Source organism: Choloepus didactylus, chromosome 6 (assembly GCF_015220235.1).
Source record: "Choloepus didactylus isolate mChoDid1 chromosome 6, mChoDid1.pri, whole genome shotgun sequence".
Lineage (NCBI taxonomy): Eukaryota > Metazoa > Chordata > Mammalia > Pilosa > Megalonychidae > Choloepus > Choloepus didactylus.
In genome coordinates, this window is record NC_051312.1 from 91,356,137 (window position 1) to 91,379,994 (window position 23,858).

At 39.7% G+C, this 23,858-nt stretch overlaps 1 protein-coding gene across 6 annotated transcripts in view; it reads left to right on the forward strand.

The window, feature by feature from the left end:
- The window catches only part of ACER3 (alkaline ceramidase 3), a 253,466-nt gene that overhangs the window by 194,060 nt on the left and 35,548 nt on the right, over positions 1-23,858 (forward strand). For all 6 annotated transcript variants that reach the window (XM_037840773.1, XM_037840771.1, XM_037840772.1 and 3 more), the window contains 2 exons: positions 355-436; positions 4,181-4,216. In XM_037840773.1, the coding sequence (XP_037696701.1) occupies positions 355-436; positions 4,181-4,216 (118 nt within the window). The remainder of the gene's footprint in view (positions 1-354; positions 437-4,180; positions 4,217-23,858) is intronic.

Sequence of the window (23,858 nt, forward strand, 5' to 3'; positions counted from 1 at the left end):
TAGATGAATTATTCATGGAATACATGCTAAGTATACAAAGCAATCTAGACCTCTAACCATTTTTAAACCTTCTTTGCCTTCTATGGGCTTATGCTGTTCATTCATGAAACACACAGATTTTCAGGAGAGAGCTTTTCATTGGCCCAGCTAGTCAGGTGTCTACTCCTGGTCCATCCAGCCTCTTGCAGGCTGTGTAGGCAGTGCACGTTCCCTGAGAGTTTGGTGGGATGAAATGATGGGTGGGCATCCCTAGATCACAGAGGTAGGTATGTATAAAAGTGGTAAAGCAACATTCTATTTGTTTTCCTACTTATTATTCTAAAACAAGTTTCTTTTTCCTTTTTTTTTTTAAAGGTTTGAATGTTTCAAGATCAAGAACACAGTAAACTACCATCTTCTTTTTATATTAGTTCTATTCAGTTTAATAGTAACCACAGTAAGTCATATTTTGTTTCTACTAGATAAAAATGTGAGCTAGCTCTTTATGGAGTTTGGCACATTTTTGCTTCCAGTGTTTGCTTCATGCTATTTAAAATGAAATGTTTCTACGCAAAACTGAGATATCTTACTTATAGATATTGTTCCTTTACTTCCAGTACTTGCCATTTTTCACTGCAATTGAAATAACTTTTTAAAATCTGTTTGTTTTTTTTAAATAAGGGTGGAAAGTAAAAGAGCAAAAATTACCAATGGAAAAAAAATTTAATCTTCTATTACGAATGGATATATTACCTCCTATTTGTTAACAAAAGATTGACTCTGCTCAGTATCCTATGTTTAAGAGTGTGGCTGTTTTAATAGTTAATAGTTAACCTTTTCCTAATAAGTTTATCTTACCCTAGTCTTTTTATTCCTCGAGTAAATTGCATTTCATATTAAGTAAACTGAATTTTAATTTAATTCCACAAACATTTATTGAAAACTAATTCAACAAACATTTATTGAAAACCTACCATGTCAGGCACTAAAAATACAAGATGATTAAGAGGTACTTGCTATCCTTGAGGAGCTCATTCTAGTAGGGAAGTTACATGTAAACAAAGAATTGCATCACAGGATGATAACTGTATAATAGAATAATAACTGGTTATACAGTAATGAGATAAAGGAGGATCATAGCTGCCTGTGTGGGTCAAGAAAAGCTTCAAATAATAGGCACTTAGCTGGGTTTTAACTGCATAAAAGTGTGGTGAAACAGTATTGCATGTCCACAGGCATAAAATTATAGAACACAGTGATTTTTAAGTGCTTACTATGTGCCAGATATTATACTGAGTACTTACATTTATTGTCTCATTCAATCATCACCACCAGTGGAACTGGGAGAGACTTAATACAACTGGGTCATGTGGTAAATGGAAAGGAATGGAAGACCTGAGTCTAGTGAGTTAGACAAATGTCAGATTATAAAGACCCTTGTATTCCATGTTTAAGAGTTTGGATTTTTATCCCAAAGGCAGTGTGGAGCCATTAAATGGTTAGAAAAGAGGAAAAACACAAACAGATATGTATTTCAGAAAGATTACTCTGGTTATGGAGGATAAATCAGAAGGATATGAGGGTAGACCCAGGGATATCAAGATCGAGATTCCAGGATTTTTGCATTTGCTTAGGCAAGGTGTGAGACTCAGGCTGAAGTAAAATAGCTGTGAGGATGAAAAGAAATTATCAAAAATAATAGAATTGTAGGACTTGAGACCGACAGAGGGGTGGAAGTGGAATAAAAAGAAGTTGTTGTCTAGAATGACTCCTCGGTTTATGGCCTGGCTGTGAGAATACGTGGTATATCCTTAACCAAGGTAGGAAACTCAGAGGAAGAGCAGATTTCACAGGAGAGATAATGAGTCGGTTTGTGCCACGGAGTAGGAGTGGATGAGTTAAACTTAGAATGTGGTGAGAGTGAGGTGCCCAGCATTAAAGGTAGGCTGGGCTGAAGATGTAGATTTGGGAGTACAGAGGTAGTACTAGCCGGTATCGGTATAGGTAGTACTAGAAATGCAGGAATGGATGAACTTGTACTGAGATAAATATAGACCAAGATGACTAAAGATACAGCCCTATGGAACTGGCACTTGAGCATCGGGTGGAAGAAGTGGAGCCAGCAAAGGAAACTGAGAACAAGTAAGCAGAGATGCAGGGAAACTAGGAGAGCTTGATGTCACAGACTGCAGAGATTTCTAGAAGTGGGGAGTAAGTAGCAGTAGTTGCTCTGAGAGAGTGTGCGTTTTTGACCCACAAAAGTTGTCAGTTAAAAGACAAGCGACCTTAATGACGATATTGTCAGCAGCAGATTGATGGAGGCAGAAGCTGGCTTTCAGTGAGTGGAAAGGTGAATTGGAAGTCAAAAGAGCATATACACACTGTTTTTTTTAAGGCTCAACATTATCCTTTGCCTAAACTACAAACTTGTTTATTGTGAAGGAATCCTATTTCAGAGGTGAAAGGGAGTCTGGTTACTGCATAGAAGAGAATAAAGTCTAGAGAATTTCAGTGTCTTGCCTGGTCAATAATATTTATAGAGAATTGGTGGCAGAGTCAAGACCAGATCCCTTTGTCAATTAAGAGATGATTTGAAGTCAGTCAGACCAGAGTTTGGATCCAGCCCTGTTGCTTTATAACTGTAGGACCTTGGGCAAGTTACTTAATCTCTTTCAGCTTGATTTTTTCTTCATATGTAAAAATGAAAAAAATAGTATACATTTTATATTAGTTATGAGAATTAATACCTGGCACATAGAAAGGATTCCATAATTCAATTACCTTAAAAAAATGTTTTCAAGAGGCATCATCCCCTTTTTGCATTTCTTCTATTAGTAACAATGGGAATCTGAAAGCATGAACTGTATAAAGAGAATCTCAGAGATTAAAAGCATTCTGCCTTGCTGAGTTTAGAGTTACAGATATATAATGTCTCAAGCATCTTACTATTAAAGCACTATGGGTACTTAAAGGAAATAATCTGCTTCTTTTCTAGTGAGGACAGTAACTTCCTCCAGGAACAAGAAATTTTGTAGCAATTGTAAAATTATATAAAATTTTGTGAAATTACCACTACATTAAATGAGGATATAGAGACACCTAAACACAGTCCTTGCTGACAGAGATTATTGTCTTGTAAGGCAGAGAAACAGATAAACTAATAAATGCTGTTAAGTGTATACCAGGACAGTTAGAGTAGAAAGGAAGATGGGTGGTTGCTTCTGCTGTATAGAGAAGATATCAGAAAAGGCTTCAAGAAGGAGGTATAATTTGTGCTGAATCTTGAAAGATAAGTGTTTGCCAGGGAAGAAGATTCCTGGACAAAGTAGAGAGCAGCATGTTTAAAGATACAAAAGCATGGAACTAGCACAGTTGGGGAGCTCATGGTGCCTGGTGTGTAAAGGAGGCAAGAGGAGAGCAATGAGGCCAAACAAAAAGATGGGCCAGATGATGGAATGCCTTGAATGTCAGGCTATGAAGTTTGAAGTTTGTCTTGTAAATAATGGGAGTCAGTGCAGGATTTTGATTTGAATTTTGATTCCTCTGTTCCATGCCATTTAAAAATAGTGCTCCTATAAAGCTAGAAATGCTGGCTAAGTCTTAAACAGGCATCTAGTGTAATCGCTAACATGACTTTGGAGTAAGAAATTTTGGGAACCAGAAGAGAGTACAAGAAATTTACTTTAAATATTTTCCCTTATTGAGCAATTACTGCTATGTTAGATGCTTTCACATATTTTAGCTTATCATTCTTCACCACAGTTAGATGAGGAAAAATGAGCCCTTTGGTTAAACAACTGCTCAAGGCATGTTACAAGTAAATGGTAAAGTTTGAAATTTACCTCCTGCCTCAGAACTCTAAGCACAGTGTTCTTTCTACTATAGAACAGAACTGCTAAAGAGATTGTCAGAATAACCTCTTCAGCCCTCATATCCATGCCTCTTTGCCTGTCAGTGCTGCTGCAGAGGACAGAGAGTCTACAACAGCTTTGAAACATTTAGTTTACCATGGCAGGGCTGGAACTGGAGTAGACGCACCTTAAGGGACCACCCTCCTGTGACATGCCACCTAATCTGATTGGTTTTACATAGCTGGATGGGGGAAACAGGAGAGTTTTGGGATTTGCAGAATAATTGGAATAGGTTTTATCCCGCTCTATAATGTTCTATATTCACATGTGTTTCTTTTAATATTTTGCAGGTTTACCTTAAGGTAAAAGAACCTATATTCCATCAGGTAAGTTTTTTTAATTATCACACATTTGATTAACAATACTTGCCTGCTTTGTGCTTTCTTTTTTCTAGTAAATTATATACATATACAACTTTCGAAAAAGAAACGGTACATGTCCTAGGCAAATTTAATATTTAAAACAGGTTGTAAACTCAAATGCCTATTCCTGTAACCTAGGTGAAGGTTACAGGAATATAACTGGGACAGTTAATGCCCAGACCCAGATGACTGTTGACATTCAGCAGGTACAGGCTTACTCTCATAAGCAGGATTAAAAAACAAACAAACAAAAAAACCCCCACAACAACAACACGTAGTATTACACATACTTAAGTGCATCCCAATGCCAAACTGAAATAAAGTAGCAGATCTTAAAGCTAGCCAATGTTCACTGAGGGCCTACCATGTGACTGGTGCTAAGCTCATTACCACACAGACATTTTCTCCACTATTCCCCACAGCCCTAAAAATTAGGGATTATCATCCCTATTTTATTTTTTTTATTTTATTTTTTTTTAAGGGAAAGGAGCTCAGAGTGATTAAGTAATTTGCCCCAAGGTTATATATTATTAAGAGGCAGGGACAGGGACTCCTCCAGGAAAGTAGGTAAAAAGCCAGGAACTGCGTGGACTGGACACCACAGAGCAATCTGTCTTTGGGCATACTTCATACAACACTCATGAAAACGTGGAACTGCTGAGATCAGCGAAATCTGTAAGTTTTTGCGGCCAGGGGACCCGCGCCCCTCCCTGCCAGGCTCAGTCCCGGGGGAGGAGGGGCTGTCAGCTCCAGGAAGGAGAAGGGAGAATTGCAGTGGCTGCTCTCAACGGAAACTCATTCTACTGATTCAAACTCCAACCATAGATAGACTGAGGCCAGACACCAGAGACTCTGAGAGCAGCCAGCCCAGCAGAGAGGAGACGGGCATAGAAGGAAAACAACACGAGAAGCTCCAAAGTAAAAGCAGAGGATTTTTGGAGTTCTGGTGAACACAGAAAGGGGAAGGGCGGAGATCAGGCCTTGAGGCGCATATGCAAATCCCGAAGCAAGGCTGATCTCTCTGCCCAGGGCACCTTTCCTTAATGGCCCTGGTTGCTTTGTCTATTAGCATTTCAATAACCCATTAGATCTCTGTGGTGGGCCTTTTTTTTTTTTTTTTTTTTTTTTTTTTAAATCCTTTTTGCTTTTTCTAAAACAATTACTCTAAGAAGCTCAATACAGAAAGCTTCAAAGAATTGAAATTTGGGCACGTCAAGTCAAGAGCAGAAATAAGAGAGCTCTGAGACAAAAGGCAATAATCCAGTGGCTGAGAAAATTCACTAAACAACACAACTTCCCAAGAAAAGGGGGGTGTCCGCTCACAGCCACCATCCTGGTGGACAGGAAACACTCCTGCCCATCGCCAGCCCCATAGCCCAGAGCTGCCCCAGACAACCCAGTGTGACGGAAGTGCTTCAAATAACAGGCACACACCACAAAACTGGGCGTGGACATTAGCCTTCCCTGCAACCTCAGCTGAATGTCCCAGAGCTGGGAAGGGGGAGCAGTGTGAATTAACAGAGCCCCATTCAGCCATCATTTGAGCAGACTGGGAGCCTCCCAACACAGCCCAGCAGCCCAGAACTGCCCTGGGGGGACGGCACTCACCTGTGACATAGCACAGTCATCCCTCAACAGAGGACCCGGGGTGCACAGCCTGGAAGAGGGGCCCACTTGCAAGTCTCAGGAGCCATACGCCAATACCAAAGACTTGTGGGTCAGTGGCAGAGACAAACTGTGGCAGGACTGAACTGAAGGATTAGACTATTGCAGTAGCTTTAAAACTCTAGGATCATCAGGGAGATTTGATTGTTAGGGCCACCCCCCCTCCCCGACTGCCCAGAAACACGCCCCACATACAGGGCAGGCAACACCAACTACACACGCAAGCTTGGGACACCAATTGGGCCCCACAAGACTCACTCCCCCACTCACCAAAAAGGCTAAGCAGGGGAGATCTGGCTTGTGGAGAACAGGTGGCTCGTGGACGCCACCTGCTGGTTAGTTAGAGAAAGTGTACTCCACGAAGCTGTAGATCTGATAAATTAGAGATAAGGACTTCAACTGGTCTACAAACCCTAAAAGAACCCTATCAAGGACAGCAAATGCCACGAGGCCAAAAACAACAGAAAATTATAAAGCATATGAAAAAACCAGACGATATGGATAACCCAAGCCCAAGCACCCAAATCAAAAGACCAGAAGAGACACACCTAGAGCAGCTACTCAAAGAACTAAAGATGAACAATGAGACCCTAGTACGGGATATGAAGGAAATCAAGAAGACCCTAGAAGAGCATAAAGAAGACATTGCAAGACTAAATAAAAAAATGGATGATCTTATGGAAATTAAAGAAACTGTTGACCAAATTAAAAAGATTCTGGACACTCATAGTACAAGACTAGAGGAAGTTGAACAACGAATCAGTGACCTGGAAGATGACAGAATGGAAAATGAAAGCATAAAAGAAAGAATGGGGAAAAAAATTGAAAAACTCGAAATGGACCTCAGGGATATGATAGATAATATGAAGCGTCCGAATATAAGACTCATTGGTGTCCCAGAAGGGGAAGAAAAGGGTAAAGGTCTAGGAAGAGTATTCAAAGAAATTGTTGGGGAAAACTTCCCAAATCTTCTAAACAACATAAATACACAAATCATAAATGCTCAGCGAACTCCAAATAGAATAAATCCAAAAAAACCCACTCCGAGACATATACTGATCACACTGTCAAACATAGAAGAGAAGGAGCAAGTTCTGAAAGCAGCAAGAGAAAAGCAATTCACCACATACAAAGGAAACAGCATAAGACTAAGTAGTGACTACTCAGCAGCCACCATGGAGGCGAGAAGGCAATGGCACGATATATTTAAAATTCTGAGAGAGAGGAATTTCCAGCCAAGAATACTTTATCCAGCAAAGCTCTCCTTCAAATTTGAGGGAGAGCTTAAATTTTTCACAGACAAAGAAATGCTGAGAGAATTTGCTAACAAGAGACCTGCCCTACTGGAGATACTAAAGGGAGCCCTACAGACAGAGAAACAAAGACAGGACAGAGAGACTTGGAGAAAGGTTCAGTACTAAAGAGATTCGGTATGGGTACAATAAAGGATATTAATAGAGAGAGGGAAAAATATGGCAAACATAATCCAAAGGATAAGATGGCCGATTCAAGAAATGCCTTCACGGTTTTAACGTTGAATGTAAATGGATTAAACTCCCCAATTAAAAGATATAGATTCGCAGAATGGATCAAAAAAAATGAACCATCAATATGTTGCATACAAGAGACTCATCTTAGACACAGGGACACAAAGAAATTGAAAGTGAAAGGATGGAAAAAAATATTTCATGCAAGCTACAGCCAAAAGAAAGCAGGTGTAGCAATATTAATCTCAGATAAAATAGACTTCAAATGCAGGGATGTTTTGAGAGACAAAGAAGGCCACTACATACTAATAAAAGGGGCAATTCAGCAAGAAGAAATAACAATCGTAAATGTCTATGCACCCAATCAAGGTGCCACAAAATACATGAGAGAAACATTGGCAAAACTAAAGGAAGCAATTGATGTTTCCACAATAATTGTGGGAGACTTCAACACATCACTCTCTCCTATAGATAGATCAACCAGACAGAAGACCAATAAGGAAATTGAAAACCTAAACAATCTGATAAATGAATTAGATTTAACAGACATCTACAGGACATTACATCCCAAATCACCCGGATACACATACTTTTCTAGTGCTCACGGAACTTTCTCCAGAATAGATCATATGCTGGGACATAAAACAAGCCTCAATAAATTTAAAAAGATTGAAATTATTCAAAGCACATTCTCTGACCACAATGGAATACAATTAGAAGTCAATAACCATCAGAGACTTAGAAAATTCACAAATACCTGGAGGTTAAACAACACACTCCTAAACAATCAGTGGGTTAAAGAAGAAATAGCAAGAGAAATTGCTAAATATATAGAGACGAATGAAAATGAGAACACAACATACCAAAACCTATGGGATGCAGCAAAAGCAGTGCTAAGGGGGAAATTTATAGCACTAAACGCATATATTAAAAAGGAAGAAAGAGCCAAAATCAAAGAACTAATGGATCAACTGAAGAAGCTAGAAAATGAACAGCAAACCAATCCTAAACCAAGTACAAGAAAAGAAATAACAAGGATTAAAGCAGAAATAAATGACATAGAGAACAAAAAAACAATAGAAAGGATAAATATCACCAAAAGTTGGTTCTTTGAGAAGATCAACAAGATTGACAAGCCCCTAGCTAGACTGACAAAATCAAAAAGAGAGAAGACCCATATAAACAAAATAATGAATGAAAAAGGTGACATAACTGCAGATCCTGAAGAAATTAAAAAAATTATAAGAGGATATTATGAACAACTGTATGGCAACAAACTGGATAATGTAGAAGAAATGGACAATTTCCTGGAAACATATGAACAACCTAGACTGACCAGAGAAGAAATAGAAGACCTCAACCAACCCATCACAAGCAAAGAGATCCAATCAGTCATCAAAAATCTTCCCACAAATAAATGCCCAGGGCCAGATGGCTTCACAGGGGAATTCTACCAAACTTTCCAGAAAGAACTGACACCAATCTTACTCAAACTCTTTCAAAACATTGAAAAAAATGGAACACTACCTAACTCATTTTATGAAGCTAACATCAATCTAATACCAAAACCAGGCAAAGATGCTACAAAAAAGGAAAACTACCGGCCAATCTCCCTAATGAATATAGATGCAAAAATCCTCAACAAAATACTTGCAAATCGAATCCAAAGACACATTAAAAAATCATACACCATGACCAAGTGGGGTTCATTCCAGGCATGCAAGGATGGTTCAACATCAGAAAAACAATCAATGTATTACAACACATTAAAAACTCGAAAGGAAAAAATCAATTGATCATCTCAATAGATGCTGAAAAAGCATTTGACAAAATCCAACATCCCTTTTTGATAAAAACACTTCAAAAGGTAGGAATTGAAGGAAACTTCCTCAACATGATAAAGAGCATATATGAAAAACCCACAGCCAGCATAGTACTCAATGGTGAGAGACTGAAAGCCCTCCCTCTAAGATCAGGAACAAGACAAGGATGCCCGCTGTCACCACTGTTATTCAACATTGTGCTGGAAGTGCTAGCCAGGGCAATCCGGCAAGACAAAGAAATAAAAGGCATCCAAATTGGAAAAGAAGAAGTAAAACTGTCATTGTTTGCAGATGATATGATCTTATATCTAGAAAACCCTGAGAAATCAACGATACACCTACTAGAGCTAATAAACAAATTTAGCAAAGTAGCGGGATACAAGATTAATGCACATAAGTCAGTAATGTTTCTATATGCTAGAAATGAACAAACTGAAGAGACACTCAAGAAAAAGATACCATTTTCAATAGCAACTAAAAAAATCAAGTACCTAGGAATCAACTTAACCAAAGATGTAAAAGACCTATACAAAGAAAACTACATAACTCTACTAAAAGAAATAGAAGGGGACCTTAAAAGATGGAAAAATATTCCATGTTCATGGATAGGAAGGCTAAATGTCATTAAGATGTCAATTCTACCCAAACTCATCTACAGATTCAATGCAATCCCAATCAAAATTCCAACAACCTACTTTGCAGACTTGGAAAAGCTAGTTATCAAATTTATTTGGAAAGGGAAGATGCCTCGAATTGCCAAAGACACTCTAAAAAAGAAAAACGAAGTGGGAGGACTTACACTCCCTGACTTTGAAGCTTATTATAAAGCCACAGTTGCCAAGACAGCATGGTACTGGCACAAAGATAGACATATAGATCAATGGAATCGAATTGAGAATTCAGAGATAGACCCTCAGATCTATGGCCGACTGATCTTTGATAAGGCCCCCAAAGTCACCGAACTGAGCCATAATGGTCTTTTCAACAAATGGGGCTGGGAGAGTTGGATATCCATATCCAAAAGAATGAAAGAGGACCCCTACCTCACCCCCTACACAAAAATTAACTCAAAATGGACCAAAGATCTCAATATAAAAGAAAGTACCATAAAACTCCTAGAAGATAATGTAGGAAAACATCTTCAAGACCTTGTATTAGGAGGCCACTTCCTAGACTTTACACCCAAAGCACAAGCAACAAAAGAGAAAATAGATAAATGGGAACTCCTCAAGCTTAGAAGTTTCTGCACCTCAAAGGAATTTCTCAAAAAGGTAAAGAGGCAGCCAACTCAATGGGAAAAAATTTTTGGAAACCATGTATCTGACAAAAGACTGATATCTTGCATATACAAAGAAATCCTACAACTCAATGACAATAGTACAGACAGCCCAATTATAAAATGGGCAAAAGATATGAAAAGACAGTTCTCTGAAGAGGAAATACAAATGACCAAGAAACACATGAAAAAATGTTCAGCTTCACTAGCTATTAGAGAGATGCAAATTAAGACCACAATGAGATACCATCTAACACCGGTTAGAATGGCTGCCATTAAACAAACAGGAAACTACAAATGCTGGAGGGGATGTGGAGAAATTGGAACTCTTATTCATTGTTGGTGGGACTGTATAATGGTTCAGCCACTCTGGAAGTCAGTCTGGCAGTTCCTTAGAAAACTAGATATAGAGCTACCATTCGATCCAGCGATTGCACTCCTCGGTATATACCCGGAAGATCGGAAAGCAGTGACACGAACAGATATCTGCACGCCAATGTTCATAGCAGCATTATTCACAATTGCCAAGAGATGGAAACAACCCAAATGTCCTTCAACAGATGAGTGGATAAATAAAATGTGGTATATACACACGATGGAATACTACGCGGCAGTAAGAAGGAACGATCTGGTGAAACATATGACAACATGGATGAACCTTGAAGACATAATGCTGAGCGAAATAAGCCAGGCACAAAAAGAGAAATATTATATGCTACCACTAATGTGAACTTTGAAAAATGTAAAACAAATGGTTTATAATGTAGAATGTAGGGGAACTAGCAGTAGAGAGCAATTAAGGAAGGGGGAACAATAATCCAGGAAGAACAGATAAGCTATTTAACGTTCTGGGGATGCCCAGAAATGACTATTGTCTGTTAATTTCTGATGGTTGTAGTAGGAACAAGTTCACTGAAATGTTGCTATATTATGTAACTTTCTTGGGGTAAAGTAGGAACATGTTGGAAGTTAAGCAGTTATCTTAGGTTAGTTGTCTTTTTCTTACTCCCTTGCTATGGTCTCTTTGAAATGCTCTTTATTGTATGTTTGTTTTCTTTTTAACTTTTTTTTCATACAGGTGATTTGAAAAAAGAAGGGAAAGTTAAAAAAAAAAAAAAAAAAAAAAAAAAAAGATGTAGTGCCCCCTTGAGGAGCCTGTGGAGAATGCAGGGGTATTCGCCTACCCCACCTCCATGGTTGCTAACATGACCACAGACATGGGGGACTGGTGGTTTGATGGGTTGAGCCCTCTACCATAAGTTTTACCCTTGGGAAGACGGTTGCTGCAAAGGAGAGGCTAGGCCTCCCTGTATTTGTGCCTAAGAGTGTCCTCCTGAATGCCTCTTTGTTGCTCAGATGTGGCCCTCTCTCTCTGGCTAAGCCAACTTGAAAGGTGAAATCACTGCCCTCCCCCCTACGTGGGATCAGACACCCAGGGAAGTGAATCTCCCTGGCAACGTGGAATATGACTCCCAGGGAGGAATGTAGACCTGGCACCGTGGGACGGAGAACATCTTCTTGACCAAAAGGGGGATGTGAAAGGAAATGAAATAAGCTTCAGTGGCAGAGAAATTCCAAAAGGAGCCGAGAGGTCACTCTGGTGGGCACTCTTATGCACACTTTAGACAACCCTTTTTAGGTTCTAAAGAATTGGGGTAGCTGGTGGTGGATACCTGAAACTATCAAACTACAACCCAGAACCCATGAATCTCGAAGACAGTTGTATAAAAATGTAGCTTATGAGGGGTGACAATGGGATTGGGAAAGCCATAAGGACCAAACACCACTTTGTCTAGTTTATGGATGGATGTGTAGAAAAGTAGGGGAAGGAAACAAACAGACAAAGGTACCCAGTGTTCTTTTTTACTTCAATTGCTCTTTTTCACTCTAATTATTATTCTTGTTATTTTTGTGTGTGTGCTAATGAAGGTGTCAGGGATTGATTTAGGTGATGAATGTACAACTATGTAATGGTACTGTAAACAATCGAAACTACAATTTGTTTTGTATGACTGCGTGGTATGTGAATATATCTCAATAAAATGATGATAAAAAAAAAAAAAAAGAGGAAAAAAAAAAAAAAAAAAAAAAAAAAAAAGAGGCAGGGACAGGAATCTAGATTGGTCTGACTCCTATCACCATTTTAACAAGCTAGCATAAATAAATAGATCAAGCAAGCAAGCAAGCAAACCTTTCAGGAATATTAAGATTTTGTAGTTTTAGGATATTTAGTGCTTATATAAAAAATAATGTAACTTTTAAAACTCAAGTTATATAGCAGTCATCTAACTGGAACTTTGTTTTTGAAATGAATTCCAAAGCCACATTTTGCATTCCTTTTCTATAAGCCAGTGGAAAGGAGATGTACCAAAGCAGATGCCACAGGAAATGACATCATCACTTTCCTGTTTATTGTAGCCTGAGATGATGCCATTATGTAATTCTCCCTTTATGAAGAAAGATTTATTGAGGCAGTGTAAAAAAAAAAAAAAAAGTGAAGTAAGTTGATTTGGATAAAGACGACTTCAGTTTTTATGAATTTCTTGTTTTGCTCTATAAGAAAGAAAAATCACAACCACAAAAATAAAATTAGGAAATTTTGGGTTTATTTTTGTAAGTTTATGACCATCAATTGTCCATTTTGTGGTTTAGACTTATTTGACACTGTGTTTATGTTACAAAAATAATGAACCATTAATATAATCTCCTCTGCTGCAATTTCCATGTGTTTTATTTTTCAGTAATAAAATATATGTATAGAGGTAATGTTTGCTGATACCAAGGGAGGCAGGATGATAACTAAGTCTATCCATGCCCACTGTGGTGTAAATCCTAGCCCTAGAGATTAAAAATTTGGATAGAGAAGTGAAGGAGCAGAAGGAGGCTAGGATGGTGCAGATAAGCATTCTGAAAGTGAAAGACATCCATTCATTCAGCAGATGTCCACTGTGAGTTTTTCACCATGCCAGCTTCTGAACTGGAAGTCAGAGCTAGAGAGGCAGTGGAGCAGACTCTAAAAGATCTAAAAGTCAGGCAGACTTGAGTCCAAATCTGTTCTACTCTGCTTGCTAGCTATTAAACCCTGGACAAGTTACTTAACTTCTCTGAACTTTGGTTTCTTCATTATTTAATGAACAATTATTAAGTACCTTATCTGTACTAGGCATGAAAAATATATTATTGAATAAAATAACAAGGTCTCTGATTCAAGGAGACTATTAGTACATAGTAAACACATAGTAAATGTTAATTAATATTAATATACCAAGGCAAATAAGATATGGCCTCTAGGCTCCAGGAGCTCACTGTATAGTTAGGAAGATAGACTTGCATAAAATATTTTCAGTATATAAGTCTTACAATAAATATGTAAAAGATACAGTGCTAAAGTAGACAATGGCACAATCTTACCTGCTTTGATGACTCAGAGAGGGGCTTCAGGAGAGTCTTGAAGGGTGAACAGGATGTCACCAGGTAGACAAAGTTGGGGAAGGATACTCCATCCAGAGACAAGTACATATAAAGATACACAAGTGAGAACCTAGTAACTTTTGCACATGAAATGGGAGTACAAGTTCCCCAGAAGTATGTTGTAGCAAGCCAGGATATTTCCAGTTCACTGATTTCATAAATATGGCCAATGTTATTTTATTCAAGGATATTTGGGGAATTGAACATTTTTAAAATATGCAGATACCATTAAAAACAAGCAAATTTTATAAAAATGCAGATATGTTACAGGATAGAACACAGTGACCACATGAATTTTTAGGATGCAATAAGAAATTTTACAGAAATTTTGTGTTTATAGTGTGCATCTCTTGCTTCTGTACCTCAAGAATAAGTCATCCTTCCTCTGTCATTAGGAATACTTTGGCAGAAAAGTTTTAAAGTACTGGTATCCTCTAATGTTTGGTATGTCTAGCTCTAGACATAGGAGATAAGATTGGTCTTCTGGTGGGGGATTAGATCATGAAGAGCCCTTTCTGCTCTGCTTCACAGGTTTGAATTTTTAGGTAGTGGGGAGCCACTGAAGGGTTTTAAGCAAGGGAGTACTAGTGTGAGTAAAGAGACAAGTTTGGTTTCTATTGCACAAATCCATTGAGAGAGATGGGGGAAAAAAATACAATGCTATGATATGATACAAAACAAGCTACAGATGTAACAAATAAGTAAATTATATTGTATACTAGAAGGTGAGAAGTGCTATGAGAAGAGAAAAACCTGATTAGAGGGATTACCTTCCACTTGCCCCTGGCTCACTCTTTCCATGCATACTGGCCTTCTTGCCTTTTATTTCAAACACAGCTACCACATTTCCAGTTCAGGGCTTTTGACTGTTCCTACTGCGTAGGACATCAGTGCTCAGCTATCTACACGGTTTACTTTCTCATTTCTTTCAGGACTCTGTTCAAATGTCAACTTAGCAGAGAGGCCTTCCCTGATGACCCTATCTAAAATTATACACCCATCCTTCTTGATTTCATTATTATTTAATTTTCTTCATGAAACCAAACTATTAAGAGTTCATATCAAAAAACTCTGTGTTACTACTAAGATTTAGTTTATATTGGTAATTTTAAAAATAGAGAAATAATATGAGTGACACCATCAACCTAGTGACATAAGACATTCCCTGAAAATGCCTCCCCAGAGATTTAGTGAATAAAAGGACAAATCCCACTTGCTTAGAACTCTGGATGACAGCAGAGACTAGAGAAGAACTCCACAAACATTGAGTCAAAGAAACAGAAAAATATCAGATAGGAAAATTCCATCCCAGACCTGCCAGTCTGTTCTGGTTCCCATCACCATCACTTGGTCCCATGCAGCCTGGGAGATACACAGAGGCAGCATGGCCAGGGTCCCTCCCACGGTGGGCAGAGACTGTAGAGCCACTCACAGCAGTGAGTTAGGACTCCACACATATCCAGGCACAGGGACCTAAGTCCACAGGGACCCAGGACAGAACACAAGCTGCTGAAAAGTGCTCCATAGAAAAGGGCCTCTGGTGGCAAGGGGAGGGGGGAGACCATGATAGAAATGCTGGCAAGAACTGTTTTACCTTCACTCAATCCAGTTCCAGTTCCAGTCAGCTGGACCACCTAAAGGCAAAACAGACTTTTTTGAAGTGACCCACCTTTCTGGATTGACCCCACCTGGCTCCACGACGTAGAATATCCTAAAAGGAAAGAAAATGGAGGCAAAAAAGCCTCACAGAAAAAAAAAAATGGTGTGTGACTGTGTGTGTTAAACTGAACTAATGCAAGATAGGACAGGTCCCAGAACTGAAAAGTGTAAGGAAAACAGGGCACTAAGTGAGGGAGAAAATTTAAACAAATCATAGAAGCTGGGGAGAAAAGTCTGCACAAAAACAAACAGAACAGATCAAAACTCCTGGAGAAGGAACAGAGGAAAGGAAGCTCTCTCCTAGAGGGAAAACAATTGCACAAAGGGTACAATCTTAAAAATTGTACCATATATCCAGGAAAAGAATCAGATGAAGAAGAGCTAAGAAAATCTGAACAATTAAACACGAGCTATTCTAAAGGTCTAGAATAAGTTAGACCAAGCACCAAGAAAAGCCTTAACACAAAGCCAGTCAACAGTAAAACCCTAGACAAGAGGAGGAAATGGACCTTCAGAGTTAATTGAACAAGATAGTCAGAGGCCTAGACATCAGCAAAAAATTGCGAGTCATACTAAGAAACAGAATGATATGGCTAAGTCAAGAGAACAAATGAAAACTGCAGAGGAGACTCAAAAGTTGGACCAACCAATCAAATATGTTCAAACTAATCTAAATCAATCCAAGGAAAGTAAGGAAAATATACATAGAGAGATAAAGAATATTAAGATGATGTGTGAGCAGAAAGAGGAATTTGAAAGTGTAAAAAGAAACATAAATTATGGGGATGAAAGGCACAAAAGTAGAGATTAAAAATACACTAGAGGTACACAACAGCAAATCTGAACAGGCAGAAGAACAAATCAGCAAACTAGAAGACATGGCAATTGAAATCAAATAGAAGAGATAGAGGAAAGAATGGAAAAAATTAAGCAGGGTCCCAGGGATTTGAGGGACAGCACAAAATACACAAACATACATATCATGGGTGTCCCAGAGGGAGAAGAGAAGGGAAAGGAAGCAGAAAGAATATTTGAGGAAATAATAGCCGAAAATTTCCCAACTCTTATGAAAGACATAAAAATAACATGTTCAAGAAGCACAACATACTCCAAAACAGGAAAAATCCTAATAAACCTACTCTGAGACACATAATAATCAGAATGTCAAATGACAAAGACAAAGAGAATTCTGAAAGCAAAAAGAGAAAAGTGATATGTCACATACAAGGGATTCTCAATAAGACTAAGTACTGATTTCTCATCAGAAACCATGGAAGTGAGAAGGCAGTGGTATGATATATTTAAGGTACTGAAAGAGAAGAACTGCCAGCCAAAAATTCTTTATCTGGCAAAACTGTCCTTCAAAAATGAGGGAGAGTTGAAAACATTCACAGATTAACAGATAAATATTTAGATATAAATTTAACAAAGGATATAAAGCAGTTATACACAAAAAAACTACAAAACATTGCTAAAAGAAATCAGGGAGGCGGGGCAAGATGGTGGAGTGGTGAGGTGTACGTTTTAGTTACTCCTCCAGGGCAGTAGGTAAAAAGCCAGGAACTGCGTGGACTGGACACCGGAGAGCAATTTGACTTTGGGCATACTTCATACAACACTCATGAATACGTGGAACAGCTGAGATCAGCAAAATCTGTAAGTTTTTGCGGCCAGGGGACCCACGCCCCTCCCTGCCAGGCTCAGTCCCGTGGGAAGAGGGGCTGTCAGTGCTGGGAACGAGGAGGGAGAACTGCAGTTGCAGCTCTTTCCGGAAACTCATTCTACTGATCCAAACTCCAAGCATAGATAGACTGAGACCAGACACCAGAGAATCCAGGAGCAGCAAGCCCAGCGGAGAGAAGATAGGGATAGCAAAAACAGCAAGAAAAACCCAAAAATGAAAGTGGAGGCTTTTTGGAGTTCTGGTGAACATAGAACAGGGAAGGGCAGAGCTCGGCAGAGTCAGGCTCATATGCAAATCCAGAAGACGAGTTTGTCTGAAAAACCGGTTTCTCTGCTCCCTAGAGAGGAAGGGTTAATGGCCCTAACTGCCTTGTCTCTTAGCGTTTCAATAACCCATTAGATCTGCAAGGAGGGCGTTTCCCTTTTTTTTTTTTTTAATCTTTTTCTAAAACAATTACTCTAAGAAGCCCAATACAGAAAGCCTCAAAGACTTGCAATTTTGGCAAGTCAAGACAAGAGCAGAACTAAGAGAGCTCTGAGACACAGGCAGTAAGTCCAGTGGCTGAGAAAATTCACTAAACACCACAATTTCTCAAGAAAAGGGGGGCATCCCCTCACAGCCATCTTCCCACTGGGCAGGGAACACTCCTACCAGTCAACGGCCTCAAAGCCCAGAGCTGCCCCAGACAACCCAGAGTGAGACGGGAAGTGTTTCCAACAACACACGCACACACCGCAAAATCGGGCATGGACATTAGCCTTCCCTGCACCCTCAGCTGGTTGTCCAAGTTGGGAAGGCGGAGCAGTGTGAATTAACACACCCCATTCAGCCATCCTTTCAGCAGACTGGGAGTGTCCCTACACAGCCCTGCAGCCCAGAACTGCCCTGGGGGGACAGCGCTCACCTGTGACATAGCACAGTCATCCTTCAACAGAGGACCTGGGGATGCACGGCCTGGGAAAGGGACCCCCTCGCAAGTCTCAGGGGCCATACACCAATACCAAGGACTTGTGGATCAGCGGCAGAGACAAACTGTGGCAGGACTAAACTGAAGGATTAGACTGTTGCAACAGCTTTAAATCTCCAGAAACACCAGGGAGATTTGATTCTTATGGCCGCCCCGCCTCCCTGACCGCCCAGATACACGCCCATATACAGGGCAGGCAACACCAACTATACATGCAAGCTTGGCACACCAATTGGACCCCACAAGACTCACACCCCCACGCACCACAAAGACAAAGTGGGGGAGAACTGGCTTGAGGGGAACAGGTGGCTCACTGACGCCACCTGCTGGTTAGTTAGAGAAAGCGTACTCTACGAAGCTGTAGATCTGATAAATTAGAGATAAGGGTTTTAATTGGTCTACAAATCCTAAAAGAACCCTATCAAGTTAAGCAAATGCCAAGAGGCCAAAAACAACAGAAAATTTTAAAGCATATGAAAAAACCAGACGATATGGATAACCCAAGCCCAAGCACCCAAATCAAAAGATCAGAGAAGACACAGTACTTGGAGCAGTTAATCAAAGAACTAAAGATGAACGAGACCATGGCACAGGATATAAAGGACATGAAGAAGAGCATGGCACAGGATATAAAGGACATCATGAAGACCCTAGAAGAGCATAAAAGAAATCAAAGGCAGCCTAAATAAGTGGAAGGACATTTCCATGTTCATGGATTCAAAGATTAAAATATTGTTAAGATGTCAGTTTTACCAAAAATGATTTACAGATTTAACACAATCCCAATCAAAATTCCAACAGCCTACTTTGCAGAAATGGAAAAGCCAGTTATCAGATTTATTTGGAAGGGTAAGTGGTCCTGGATAGCGGAAAAAAAAAAAAAAGAGAAAGAACAAAGTTGGAGGATTCATTCATACTTCCTTACTTTAAAGCATATTACAAAGCTACAGTGGTCAAAAAAGCATGATACTGGCACAAGGACAGATATATTGATAATGGAACTGAATGGAGAGTTCAGAAAAAGACCCTCACACCTATGGCCAGTTGATATGTGACAAGGCTGCCAAGTCCACTCAACTGGGAAAGAATAGTCTCTTCAAGAAATGGTGCTGGGAGAGAAACTAAGATGGCGGCTAGGTGAGACAGGGCAAAAACACACCTCCGTGACAAACACTAGATAAAAACCAGAAAGTGACCCAGAATACCGGTGCACCAGCTGGACGAGGTCTGTTAGTTCCACAGGGGCCGTATACTTGGTGAAACCGGGAGTCTGCATTCTGAAACGAGTGAGTAAGCTGGCTGGAAGACCCACAGCCACGCGGCGGTCTGGGGAAGCCAGGGTTTGGCATTTGGAGATCGACTGGCTCTTCAAAAAAAAAGGGAAAAACCCAGGAGGGGCTGCAGTTGCGATAGTGGGAACCACACAGTAAAACACAGCAAGAGGGGGCTGGGCCGGCCTCTCGGTGTCTGGCCTGGAAGATAGCCTGCTGCAGATACCCTCGGGGCTGGGGGGAAGGAGGGGAGAGCCAGAAGCAGAAAGAAACCCCGCGGCTAGCAGCTGGCTCCCCAGAGGGCTGGATAAACTCCTGCCCGGGGCCGTGCCCACAGCCCAGGGCCCCCACCAGTTGTCCCGGAGCTGGGAAGGAGGAACTGTGCAAGGAGGGGGGTGGCGAGACGCCCCATTCGGTGATCTTTGCATCAGGCTGAAAGCGCCCCAGCACGGCCCGGTGGCCCGGGGCTTCCCTTGAGAGACAGCATGCACTGGTGATGTAGCACGGCATTCCCTCGGCAGAGGTCCTGGAGGATCACGGCTGGGTGGGGGTCCTGCTCGGAGAACCCAGGGAACTATGCCAAGTCCGGTGGTTTGTGGGACAGCGAGAGAGAGGGTCTGGGGCTGAACTGAAATGAAGGCTTAGACTCTTGTGGAGGCCTTGAATCTCCGGGAACCTGGGGGATTTGAATATTAAAGCTGTCCTTCCTCCCTGGCCACCCATACACACGCCCCACATTCAAGGTGGACGGCTCCAGCAACACACCCAAACTGAGTTCTCCAATGAACCCCACAAGAATCATTTCCCCACACACTGCGGGGACAAGGTAGAGAACTGACTTGAGGGGTATAGGTGACTCACAGACGCCATCTGCTGGTTAGTTAGAGAAAGTGTACGCCACCAAACTGTGTTTCTGAAAAATTAGATTGGTATTTTTTTTTTACAACTTGAAAGAACCCTATTAAGCAAAGCAAATGCCAAGAGGCCAAAAGCAACAGAAAATCTTAATGCATATGATAAAACCAGACGATATGGAGAATCCAACTCCAAACACACAAATCAAGATATCAGAAAAGACACAGTACCTTGCACAATTAATTAAAGAACTACAATCGAGGAATGAAAACATGGCAAAGGATTTAAAGGACATCAAGAAGACCATGGGCCAGGATATAAGCGACATAAAGAAGACCCTAGAAGAGCATAAAGAAGACATTGCAAGAGTACATTTAAAAAATAGAAGATCTTATGGAAATAAAAGAAACTGTTGGCCAAATTAAAAAGACTCTGGATATTCACAATACAAGAGTAGAGGAAGCTGAACAACGTCTCAGTGTCCTAGAAGTCCACAGAACAGAAAATGAAAGAACAAAAGAAAGAATGGAGAAAAAAATCAAAAAAATTGAAATGGATCTCAGGGATACGATAGATAAAATAAAACGTCCAAACTTAAGACTCATTGGTGTCCCAGAAGGGGAAGAGAAGGGTAAAGGTCTAGAAAGAGTATTCAAAGAAATGTTGAGAAAAACTTCCCCAACCTTCTATACAATATAAATACACAAAGCATAAATGCCCAGCGAACTCCAAATAGAATAAATCCAAATAAACCCACTCCAAGACATATTCTGATCAGACTCTCAAATACCAAAGAGAAGGAGCAAGTTCTGAAAGCAGCAAGAGAAAAGCAGTTAACCACATACAAAGGAAACAACATAAGACTAAGTTGTGACTACTCAGCGGCCACCATGGAGACGAGAAGGCAGTGGCGTGACATATTTAAAATTCTAAGAGAGAAAAATTTCCAACCAAGAATACTTTATCCAGCAAAACTCTCCTTCAAATTTGAGGGAGAGCTTAAATATTTCAGACAAACAAATGCTGAGAGAGTTTGCCAATAAAAGACCTGCCCTACTTCAGATACTAAAGGGAGCCCTACCAACAGAGAAACAAAGGAGAGAGAGATATAGAGAATTTTAACAGACATATATAGAACCTTACATCCCAAATCACCAGGACACACATTTTTCTCTAGTGATCACGGATCTTTCTCTAGAAGGGACCATAAGCTGGGGCATAAAACAAGCCTCAAGAAATTAAAAAAAAAAAAAAAATTTGAATATACTCAAAGCACATTCTCTAACCACAATGGAATACAAATAGAAGTCAATAATTTTTGAACTGTAACTCTACTGTTTACTTCCTACATGATATAAAATACAGAAACTCTAATGACAGATCAGTGGTTTTGAACTCAATGTAAAATATGTAATTTTAGACAACTATATAAAGGTGGGGGAATGGAAGAGTATAGGAACATAGTTTATGTGAAGGTGGTATCAAAGAAAAACAAGATTGATATGGATTTAAGAGGTTAATTTTAAGCCCCACAGTAAACACAAAGAAATTATCAGAGAATATAACCATAGAGATGAAAAACAGAGTTTGGCTTAAGAGAAATGGGGGAAGGGGCAATGGGGAGTTAAGAAATGAATGTAGGGTTGCTGTTTGAGGTGGAGGGAAATTTCTAGTAACGGATGGTGGGAAAGAGCATTACAACATTCTAAATGTGATTAATCCCACTAATGGAAGGCTAGGGAGGGGGTGGAATGGGAAGATTTAGGCTGTATATATGTTCCCACAACTGAAAAAAAAAAAAAAAAAAAAAAGACAGTCTAAATAGATGACAATTGAATGCCAAGGATGAACTTGGATGGGATTGGAGGATAGAGGACAGGTGGCTCAAAGGGACACAGTTGAGACATAAGGAAAAGGAAATATAGAATGTAAGCTTTGTATCATTGTTGAATCTCTTGTACTTCTTAGCTGTGCTTAATGAGATTGCATAAAAGAATGTTCTTGTTCATGGGAAGTGTATACATGAATTATAGTGTATGTTCAAGGATGTGTGCAGCTAGCTCTCATATGTTCAGAAGACAGAGCAACAGATGATGGATGATAGGGAGGGAGGGAGGGAAAGAAATAGTGATGTGACAGCATGTTAAAGTTGGTGGATTGAGCTATCGGGGGAGGGGGGTCAGGGTATGGTGAAATTCTGTGTATGGGGTTAGTATTGTTTTTGCAACTGTTCCTTTAACTTTGAATTTATTTCAAAATTAAAAAAAAAAAAAAAGAAAAGGTGTTGGGAGAAGTGGATCTCCAAATGCAAAAGAATGAAAGAGGACCCCTATCCCACACCATACGCAAAAATTAACTCAAAATGTATGAAAAACCTAAATATAAGAACCAGGACCTTAAAACTCCTAGAAGAAAATGTAGGGAACCATCTTCAGGATCTTGTAGTAGGCAATGGTTTCTTAGAATTTAAAAAGCACAAGCCACAAAAGAAAAAAATAGATAAATGAGACTTCTTCGAAATTAAAAACTTGTGTGCTTCAAAGGACTTTATAACAAAAGTGAAAAGACAACCTACTCAATGGGAGAAAATATTTGAAAACCACAAATCTGATTAGGGTTTAATATCCAGAATACATAAAGAAATCCAAAAGTCAATAACAAAAGACAACCCAATCTAAAAACAGGCAAAAAGCTAGAATAGACATTTCCCCAAAGAGAATTTAAAAATGGCTAAAGCACATGAAAAGATGTTCAACGTCACTAGCTTCTAGGGAAATGCGAATCTAAACCACAATGAGATATCATTTCACATCCACTAAATGGCTACTATTAAAAAACAGAAATTTACAAATGTTGAAGAGGATATGGAGAAATAGGAACACTCACTCATTGCTGGTGACAATGTAGAATGATGCAGCCTCTGTGGAAGACGGTTTGGCAGCTCCTCAGGAACCTAAGTATAGAGTTTCCTTATGACCTGGCAGTCCCGCTACTAGGTATATACCCAGAAGAACTGAAAGCAGGAACTCGAGCAGATATTTTTCACACTGATGTTCATAGCAGCATTATTCACAATTGCTAAAAAATGGAAGCAATCCAGATGTCCACCAACCAATGAACAGATGACCAAAATGTGGTATATACATGAGATGGAATATTATTCAGCTGTAAGAAGGAATGAAGTCCTGATGCATGCTACAATATGGATAAACCTTGAGGACATTATGTTGAGTGAATAAGCCAGACACAGAAAAGACAAATATCGTATGAGCTCACACATATGAACTAATTATAATAAGCAAACTCATAGAGTTAAGAGCCTAGAATATAAGTTACCAGAGGATGGGTTAGGGGTAAAGAACAGGAAGCTGATGCTTAGTTTGTACAAAATTTCTATTTAGGTTTATTGTAAAGGTTTGGAAATGGATGGTGTTGATTGTAGCACATT